At 38.4% G+C, this 10,886-nt stretch overlaps 1 protein-coding gene and 1 long non-coding RNA gene across 3 annotated transcripts; both read right to left on the bottom strand.

Moving 5' to 3' along the window:
• Positions 1–132: 132 nt before the first annotated feature.
• LOC147849307 (flavonol synthase/flavanone 3-hydroxylase-like) lies at positions 133–1,950 on the bottom strand. Its single transcript, XM_087337656.1, has 3 exons — positions 1,399–1,950; positions 575–902; positions 133–402 (listed from the first exon to the last, which is right to left on the bottom strand). Exons 1-3 carry the CDS (start codon positions 1,878–1,880, stop codon positions 292–294), a joined length of 921 nt encoding a protein of 306 aa, XP_087193782.1. The 5' UTR covers positions 1,881–1,950; the 3' UTR covers positions 133–291.
• A 2,645-nt stretch (positions 1,951–4,595) lies between these two features.
• LOC147849308 (uncharacterized) lies at positions 4,596–8,634 on the bottom strand. 2 transcript variants are annotated; one of them, XR_015531804.1, is made up of 3 exons: positions 8,591–8,634; positions 7,332–7,475; positions 4,596–4,841 (listed from the first exon to the last, which is right to left on the bottom strand). It is a non-coding gene; the product is annotated as an uncharacterized LOC147849308 (long non-coding RNA). The 2 variants fall into 2 exon arrangements; XR_015531805.1 differs by lacking the exon at positions 8,591–8,634 and adding an exon at positions 7,715–8,097.
• Positions 8,635–10,886: the final 2,252 nt, after the last annotated feature.

A 10,886-nucleotide genomic window follows, 5' to 3' on the forward strand; every position in this document is an offset into this window, starting at 1 on the left:
AAGGAATGGAACACGATTCTAGGATCACTAAATATTGTTGTTAGATTTGGACCATTATATATAATTGTTCATACCACAAGGCTTTACTTTGTTGACTCCCCCTCATTTCTTATAACATGTTGAAAAGGCACAAAATCAAAGTTATTCAACCATATATTATGATTTTATTTTATTAAATGTATTTTACATTTTTGTGTCATTCTCGTAAGACTGACTATTATTTTCAATAGCAAGTGCATTACTAAACAAGAAGTACTTCAATAGTAAGATCGTAACGTTTGAGTGTTAAATTTAATGGGCGAGCTTAGGGGGATCCAAGTGTGCCACAAGGGTCATTATAGTTTTGTCTTCGGCGACGACACCACGATGCAACGCACTTTTGTATTTTCCATTCGTCAAAGCCTACAATCGTAATAATAAATTGAAATCATTATCTCCTATATAAACATTTGTATGGTGAGTACGTTGTATGCCAAGGGCAACTTTCTAACATAAAGAATTTCTCTCATTTATTTAGATGAATGTTTCCATAAAAGTTTCATTGATATTTTATAGGTAGTAAAAGAAGTCTTACTTTTAGTTGATCCCCAACATTGATGACCACTGCATTGGGTACTGGGTTGATGGAGAACCATGCATTATCCTTAAACACTTGGAGGCCATCCATCTCCTTATCTTGTAGTAGAATAGTAAGACACCCATGGTCGGTATGACCATGTGTCCCGAGGACCAAGTCAGGTCGAGGACATGGAGGATAGTAGTTTGCACGGAAGAACAAGTTGTTACATTTGAATGTGTTCACAAGGTAATCACTATCCTTGAACCCTAGATTTTCAGACATTGCCACAAGGAGACGCTTGATGAGGCCCTCTACCTCATTGCCATAAGACTCAACTGCACTCCTGGGGAAAATGGACATTCAAATGGGCTATTAATATTGTCCCATGTTGGGAAATAAGGTCTATAGTACATGTTTTTTGGCACGTTCATTGGGACAAGAAGGCGACATTCAATATTTTTGACAATCAAGGAACAAAATTTAGTTACAATAAGAAGTATTTCCGAAAACAAGTTTGGGTCTAATTGGTATTGGGGGCCACATGTGCAATATTATCCATAATGATTGATCTCATGGCACAAATGAAGTTTCTACCGTAACAGAACTATGCATGGCCCACTACCTACCTAAATGCCTCGATGGGAAAGTGTTATGAGGAATATAAAGGTGAACCGAAAATGCCATCATTAGAAATGCACGTAACATTAGGTCCTAATGGACAACAAAATGCCAGTTAGATAGATAGATATCTTTTTAACATCCATGGGAGACTCGTCGTGATCTATGAGACTAGGCCATGACAAAACATAAAACATGTTTAGGCAATGACTTGGGAGCACCTTAGTTGTGGAGGTTGTGAAGGCCACAAGTCTAGCTTCTTGAGACTAGGAGGAGCCAGGAAGCCGAAAAGGGAATCCATCCAGTCGTCAGCTGTGCCTCGAAAGAAGAGTGTGCGTCCGTACCCTTGCAACTTCTCCATGTCCCCGTCCTTCTGGTCCTCAGCATTGACGACATAGCCATGCTTTTCCGGACTAGGGAGCTCGAAGAAATCTTTGGCACTACGTCGAGCATCCTCGATGATGTCGATCGGAATGCCATGGTTGATCGCTTGGAAGAAGCCCCATTCCTCGCATGCACTCGCGATGGCGCTCAATGTGGTGGCCTTGGTGGAAGGAAGAGCGTCGCATTGCAAGCCACTTAGGTCGATGAGAGGAAGGGTCCTCTCAAGAAGGGGTTGTGGTGGCCTAGGACGATCCTCGGGTGAGACAATGAAGTTGATAGGAACTTCCTTCATGCACGACAATGTTTGGACCATGGCCATCTCTCCCTCTATAGAGTTGCTTCTATATGAAATCTTGATCTTAATTGTTGTGTCTTGTCACTATGTATGTCTCTCCCCATGCCTCTACATATTTATATGTATAGCAAGTAGTATCTTATGGACGCTTGTGCTTATTTATTTATTTGAAAATTAGTTTAGCAAGCCATATCTTATGGACACGTGCTTAATTATTTATTTGAAAATTAGTTAGAGTAGTTGACATTAAAATGTGGATATTGAGTTACAAGAACTTAACTTGTTCAAGGTCACATGTTGTATATGAGGAGACCTATTGTAGCATTAAGATAGTCAAGATGGGTGTTCAATGCGACTAAGATGGGTGTCCAATGCTATAGCAAACATGTGTTGTGTGGAGCCTCAAACCTCATTTAAGATAAGATAATGTTCCGTAGAGAGGGGTGAGGCGGGATGGTATGCCAACACAACCTTACAATTATCGGTTTGCGTCTTCAAATGTGGGCCCCATCATAAGGGAGTCATTGGACTTTGCATATGGCTGAGATCTAGAAGAATACTTAAAACATTTACATACTTGAATCATTAAAGAAAAAATATAGAGAAATGAAACTAGACACTTCCAAAGTTATCACAACATAATGGGGTGCCTTTAATAGGCAACAAGTTTATTAATAGGGCGTCCACATCCTTATCGATATCAATTTATCTTACGAGTCATCAAGGTAGTGCTAAGTGGATAAGGGACCAATGACAATTCTTTGTGTATACGCTTCGTAAAGATGGTCCATTTAGGTGAGAACAGAAGTTAGAGCCATATACATTATATATGCTTGTCTATTTGAAAGTGTATGACGTTTCATGAAAAGATGGACTTAGGCTAGGTTAAAATTTGGCCCATTCCATACCTCTTTTGAAAAACTCAATGGACACTTGATGTGTTTGTATAAGCAAGTGTAGGATGTGCATTCTATATCCGTCCTCACCCCATACTATACCAAGTACTTAACGACATCAACGTTGTGAGGTTGGAACAGTTATAAAATATATGTCAATTTGTGATTGACAGATTCCGTGCAAGGATACAACCTTCTTAGCCTCAACAACCCAACTCCTGATATTCACATAGTTGGCCACATGCTAGCAATAAGTGCCTTATAATGATTTACTCACTCTAAGACTACAAATGTATACTTGCCATTGCAAATAGAATAGAATAGAATCATTATCGTTTTATAGGGAGACCAAGTTTGACCTATGGGACCAAATAAACATTTAATCTTGTATATTACTCCGAAGGTGGGAAATTTACCAGTTTTCTTCGCTCTTACAATGGGGTTACTACTCTGTAGTAAAAATTCTCTATGTGAGAATAATGTACGCACATATGTGATCTCTCTTCTTGATGGGGATTTGGGTATGACACCTAAATTGTCGTGTCCATATAGTAAGTCATCATACTTCTTGTGAATTTAGCTCATATGTTGAGCATGCAAGAAGTGGTATTCATCCTCCATTATGTTCGTTGAATACGTTCATATTAGGGTGATGATGCCATGATCCTACCTAAACAAGTAGCTAGTGAGCAGTGTTAAGGCTCTTTAAGCACCAATGCTCATGGGGGTAGGAAGAGGTGGTCGGATATGTTCTAGCATTTTTATCTTGGTTCGAGGCTAACATTGGAGGTCAACATTTGGAATGTGATATTCTAATTTTGACATTTTAGCATCTTACTACTTCATACTTTATAGTATAGTACGTAATATATCGAATGCATTGGCAAACATTCTTTTTCATACGAATGCAAAAAGAATGTGTATGCTATCAAAACATTCTTATGTTTTTTTTTACACTTTTTAACTTAGCTTTCTTGCCTTAAAAAAATTACCTTATAATTAATTAATTAATTAATAATGAATACAAAAGTATGGTATTTCCCATACTTCGTGGGTGTTTACCATACGCGAATGATTGAAACAATCTCGAATGCAAATACACGTATGGTTCAAACTTCATACTATGCTTGCATTGCTCGAAAGCTCCAATATATATATTACTCCCCATCTTTTAAAGCATTTCATAATATCAATGAGAGGATTTTGCGTTGATTGGTTTTTAGTACCTTGCATTCAACATTCCAAGCTTGTTTTGGTAATCTATGATATACTTGTATACTCTTTGCATGGCTAATACCTCTTTGGGCCTAGCACTTGTTTCTAATATGATGACAAGTTAGGATGTTACGGGTTTCCCCCCCAATTGTTTGGGGAGAGAAAGATAGACACACAATATATTTCACTATAGAAGCCATAAAGACTTACGAAACCCACAACAATCAAATATGGACTTGTTATCATGAAAACACAACAAAGTCATAGGACACTCACAACTTCTTTTTCACAAATATGATCAAAATCTAGCTAAGCATTTAACAGGATTTGGTCTCTCTAAGAGCTGCAGGATACAAAAAAGTTTTCATAAAGTGAAGTTCAAAATGGTGCAGCTTCCAGAATCATCCTTGAGTATAAATCATACACAAAAATCTGGTTCTCATACAACAAGCACACACACAACAAGACTTCATTTCCAAAATTTGCAGAATTTGATGTTATCAAGACCGACTCAAAATCAATTCAATTCCTTGAGCAAAAAATAGGAGTATCATCTCTGAACCTCTCTTCTAATATATGTTGCCAAGAATCTTTCTTTGCTCATCTTCAGCAATTCAGCACACATGAATTTCCATTTCCAAAAGTACAAACAACCTTTGTTTTATATGTACAAGCATTACACATTATATGACTTGTGACCCATTTTTCCCAAAATTTGTGGTATTGTATGTTATCATGACCGACTCAAAATCAAATCAATTCCTTGAACCAAAAATAGGAGTATATATATTTGAATCATGTCTGAACCTCTCTTCTAATATAAGTTACCAAGAATCTTTCTTCGTTCCTCTTCGGCAAATCAACACAATCTTGCCTGTTTCAAGATTGTTAAGTTAGTAAAATACCAAAACAGCAGTAAAATGATCTATGGGCAGTGCACTTTACCTTAAATAAGGAAATTAGAAAATGGAATGAGAATAATGAGATGAATAAAGTAGGAAATGACAGATTGCATTAAGAGAGGGAAGAGGAAGTCAAATCACTATCCCAACTCAAAATGCTGTATAAGATAAACAAACAAATGTTTCACATATGGATATGGGATTATGACTAATACATATTTGAAACATTGTACCCTGTATCTACCCACTTCAGCATTCCTAAGATTAGGTTAACAGAGGAAAGAGGAAATACCATGTCAAATATCCCATTCCATTACAAATCACTATTCCTACTAACAATGATGTGTAAGACAATAAATAACTGCTTCACAAATGGAAATGGGATTGTGACTACAATATATTTGAAATATTGGTGTTCCCTCCTACAAATGTATGTTTACATATGAAACATTTGTGAGCAAAAACCACAGCAAGGAACTCTTAAAGATACATACATAGTTAAAGTTTATCTACATCTTTTTGAAGGATGCCAGACCATTAGTGTTAGTTACGTTCCACAATCTGAACTTGCAAACACAATGTAACATGCACCAAATTCGCATTCACACGATGAGGTCTAATCAGGAACTCTTTAATGAGCCATAAAACCAATAGGGTTTGGAAGCCAAAACGCCTAAGCTAGCCATTACCACAAGGTTCTTCATGCTACACGAGAGTGTGGACTGGTTTGGCAAGAGTCCTACAGTAGCCATCACTCAATACGCTGTGACTCAGGGTTTGGGGTTTTCCCTTTATAGGTCTCCTTAACCCCTCCAATAAAGGTTGCATAATCACATGATGGAAGTCAAATTCCTTATTACAGGGGAATTCATGTTCGGGGAGATGCTACGTGTACCCATTTGGAGGTCTACCCACGTATCAACTGGCCAATGATCCAGAGGCATTTCCTGGTTTCTATTGATTGTTATATTGGGCTTCGTAATCTTCACAATTGTTTTTCTCTGATCCATCTATACTCTAAAAGTGCTTACTCTCATGCCGCATTCCCGTCAGCTTCAGATTGCAGGAGCTTTGCTATATCTCAATATCTCTAAGTGTAATAAATATTGTGGTCACTTTACCAAGCTATCCATCATGTCTTCAGACATCTCCTCTCACGTGTGATTTTGGTCAGCTGCAGCCTCTGTTAGCTCCATTCCAGGTGCCACTGCAAGACTAGCCATTGCATACACCAGAGTTCCCCTGGCAATCCCGCATCCATTCCATTTCTTAGCAGAGATAGCTTCATGCAGGTGGCCACACTGTCACATCATACATTTGCTAAACTTCAAACAAAATGTGCAATTAACTTAGTCTAGCCCATCTTACATCTGTTGTTCCTGTGTTTCCATGATTGCTTCTTTTGCAAAACACAAGTCAACCCGTTTCTCAGGTAACTCTTCCTTGAGAAACATCAGCTTGTTTTCGTGCTCTCAGACTGCTCTCAAAAACTTTATTTACTTCTACCTTCTAGCTATTACTTTGATTCTATAAATATTTAATGTGCTTTACATGTATGAGTTAATTCATTGAACACATTCATATATGGGTATAAATCAGAAAAAGAAAACACCTCCTGTTTCTGTTTTCATTTCATTATCAGTTTCCAGACTTCAATACTCATTTCTTCCACTTATATTTCCCCCATTTCCTGTCATACTCAGCAACTCTGATCCCAAGACCTTCACCTTAGTAAACAGTTGTGTAGACTGGCATTTCCTTAATGCACTTTACATGTATTAGGTAATTCATTGAACACATTTTTATATGGGTATAAATCTGTTAACAAACATCACCTTTTCCATTTTTACTTTATTTACCAGTTCTACAAACTTAGATACTTATTCCTTTCGTTTCTGTTTCCCCCATTTCCCCAACCATACTTGGTACTTCTGATCCCAAGATCTTCAACTTTGTGAAGCATTGTCTAGGCTGGGATTTGCTTCACTTAGCCTTTCCGCTTCTCCCTTGATCACATCCTCATTTTCCTCCTCAGAAGCACTAGACACCTCTTTGGAGAGAATCTTCTTCTCTCCTCTATTGATGCCCAAGCCACCATTCATATGTGATCGTCTTTTCCATCAAAAACATTGACATTCACATATTCATGAAAATTTCAGATTTCAGTACAATAATCTTTCCTATGTTTGACAAGAAGCAATGACCTTGAAAGCTCCAAACACACCGTTAGACTGAAAAGAATGTTTTACAAAGAAACCAAAGCTTGGTGTATTCTGGATAAAAATGAGATTTGTGTGCAAACAAGTCTAATCAAAGTATTTGAAGGTTTACAGCAGATGCATGTACCTATTCTATTATTTCCTACCCTGGAATTACATTAGCTCTTCTTAACAATATTGATTAAACACATTTTAAAATCAGTCAAAATTCTTTTTTGTATATGCAAAATAAAGGGATCAAACCTCTAGAAGAAGCACTCTTGGGATGCGCAAAAATAGCCCAAAACCAGGAAAAAGTTACAATGTCGGGAAGACTTTAGGAAGCGTCATTACAGTACTCGTTTAACATACACGATTGGGTTGCAGCCTATGTAGAGATGTGTAAACCTGTAATTCATAATGATAATGAAACAGCACTTCAACAGGACATACTCATACATAAATCAGCTATACCAGAATTTTTCGTGCAAGTAAGTTTCCCTGAAAACCAACATTTTACTGTGATAACTGGCTTTGCAATTTGCAAACTTGCAATCGAACAAAAAACAGCTCCACATTTAAAGGCAATTAAAAGTGTATGATATATTAGATATTGAGATCTATCACAAGCATTTCAGACCAATTACCATGAGGAATGAGGCCGATGGTGGGTGGGTCCTGATTAGTAGTTTCTACCATCAATATTTAAGTTAATTTTAGGGAAAATTTTAGTATAATGTGGCATAACATTATACTTGATACACAAAATATAGTAGCATGTACATATACTTGGCCTAATGGTATTAAGACCTGATGTCTTTTAAGCACATGATAGTTTATGCTTGACAAAACATATGTCAACATTTTACCTAAAATCCATTTCTACATCTTCTTAATGAGAAAGAGAAAGCTATTTTCTTTCGATAAAAATACTTCAAATCTCATTTATTCTAGTAAAAGTGCACAAGCTAAAAATACATATGTGTTCTCTTTCTCTCTCGTTTTCTTTTCCTTTTATTTTATTAAAACAATTCGAATCTATAGACAGTTTACTTTCACTAAAAACATCCAGATCCCATTCATTCCAGTAAAAATACGTAGGGGTGTTACTTAAGTAAAACCACTTTTATGTAGGAGAAGTACAAATCTTCCATTTGGCCCCTTTTCTATATGGTCTTTGCACAAAAGCGATTTAATTTTATGCATATTCAGTACTACCATCCATTCCAATATTCATGCAAGCAAACTCCACACAACTCCATGTATTCCTGACTTTTGAAAAGTAAAGTTTAGACACTACCCACGACATAAGCTATAATCAACTGGCATAGACTAAATCACAACTCCCTCCAAAATAACCAGAAATATTCAATCTGAAAAGCATTAGATATTTGTCCCATGATGAAAGACCTTTTGTCCAAACCCAAAATCAGTCATATCAGAAATCCTAACAAGGCACACAGACGAAGCAAGATACAAAGAGAAATATCTTTTGAGCATTCTGATAGAGAATATTTATTCACCTTTGAGATAGCTGGCACAAAAGCTTTCGTTGGAGTTAAGTATATTTTAGTCCTATTTACAACATGCTACCATATGCGTGTGGCCTTCACCCCTTTCACACGTGCATATTGCAACTTCTCAATTTCATTCGTTAGACACAAATTTCACACCGTTGCCGAAAATCTTCACGACAGCGTGAGGTTTTTTCTAATAGAATCTTATCTTCTCTGATTCTCTGTGTCTGTGCAACCCGTGCTGTCTTGTGTAATCTCTGTGCTATTCGTAAGGTTGTCTCTGTAAGCATAGGGTAAGAGTCAGCGTAGTAGCGCACTTAGGTTCTTGGTCGTAGTCGTGAACCTTCACCCATAGATACGCATTATTACATAACTAACGGATTACGGCTCACATCTCGTGTGGCGTCATACCTTGCCACGCAATCCCCTTGAGCTCTATCTCGAAGGACTGAAGATAGACAATGTTCCATATCGGTAACACTCGGCAAAACTTCATGATACTATTCCGAATGCTACCTATGTAGCGTTCATCATATCGCCGACTGGCTTGTATTAGGTTCAATTGAACCTCCGGAACGTGTCGTACATCTTTCAACACGAGTTTGCACCCGGTTGAGGTTTCCAAACACACATCTCCAATGCTGACGATTTGGTAGGGTCCTTCATTTCCCATCTTTATAGATCCAAGATCTTCGGCTCTATAGGATGAGAAGCACTTTCAGTCAAGGGTTAGGTGGAATGATGTACCCGAATAGACCACCCATGTCGATCCTTCGCCGACGAGATTCACTTCGTTTTGCTCACTGATGAGCAACAACTCCTCAATCGCAACGATTGCGGAGGTGTTCTTTCTGTCTCGGATTTTCTTCGGCTCTACACCATCAGCTCCCCCTTTCTCCTTCGGAAAGTGTTGGCAGTTTTTCTGGAAGTGCCCCGGCTTCCCACAATAGAAGCACGTGGATTTGCCCCTCGATTTCGACCTGGTCCCTAACTTATCTCGGTTTTGGGGACTTCTATTTCGGCCTCTTCCCCGAATCGTGTCACCTTCTGTGACTAAGGCCTTCTGATCGGTATTGGACTCTCGGTCCTTCCGGCGAGCTTCTTCATTCAGCAAGCTCGACTTCACCTACTCTAGGGATAAATGCTTCCCTTCTGGCCCGACGTTGCCCAAAGTGACAACGAGTGTCCCCCAGCTGTTCGGAAGGGATCCCAACAATAGTAATGCTAATACCTCATCGGCTAGAGGTACTTCTAGAGAGGTGGTTTGGTTCGTCAAGCCTTGGAAGGCATTGATGTGCTCCGCCATACTAGAGCCATCCTGGTACCAGAGCTTCACGATTTTTCGAAATACTGAAACTCGGTTCACGGCATTCTTGTTTTCGAACATGACGCCGATCTTCTTCCATAGGACGTCTGCTTCTATTTCTTCACCGAAGTTGTTGTATAGACATGAGGCCGCCTTCAAATGCAACACTGCCCAAGTCACTACATCGAACTTGTCTGGTCTTTTGTCTCCGAATTGCATCGGTAGCTAGAGGTCTTTGCACACGAGCATGTCTCTCATCTTCGACTTCCACACTGAGTAGTTCGAGCCGGTTAGCTTAAACGTGCCGCCAAACGAGTCTTCCATCGCTCTAATACCACCTTGTTAGGAATCGACCGGCCATAACCGGTTCACGTTCGTATTCGTGTGCTGAGAAACAAGAATTAGTACACAAACAAACAAACATAAAAACACAGAGACACCGATATTTTATGTGGAAAACCCGAAATGGGAAAAACCACGGGGGTCCATAAACCCCAAGAAAATAGATCACTATAGTAGAGAGGGAGTACAAATACGGTGTCGTGCCTTTCGGCTCCGGATCGTTGCGTGAGTCGGGTGGGAACCACAGAGGTCTTGGACTAGGAGAAAGAAGTTCGTGAGATAGAGATTAATTATGAGTAAATAGCAAAGAGAAAGATAAGAAACTCGTGAATCACACGAGTATACTATATTAATTGGTACTTAGGGTGTTAAGAGAGAAGTAGATGTATAAATCGTGAATCCCACGAATAATTTTTGTATTGATTAATACTTAATCCTAATAATCAACAACCCTTTACATATTTCTCTCCTCCTTATATAAGGAAAGAAGAGCTAAGCATGGCTTCATGCTTTTTTTTTTTTACAAAAAGTGTTCATGTGATGCTTTTTTATTTCCTAAGTATAGGGCTCATGCACGCTAGATGTGCATGAGTTATTTTTAGTGTCTCGTCTTTTTCATATATTAAAAAATACACGATTTACCTTTTAATAAAG

This window comes from Azolla caroliniana, unplaced genomic scaffold (genome assembly GCF_043228905.1).
Source record: "Azolla caroliniana isolate FFs.n. ecotype wild unplaced genomic scaffold, voAzoCaro1.0.p SCAF_83, whole genome shotgun sequence".
NCBI classification, from domain to species: domain Eukaryota; kingdom Viridiplantae; phylum Streptophyta; class Polypodiopsida; order Salviniales; family Salviniaceae; genus Azolla; species Azolla caroliniana.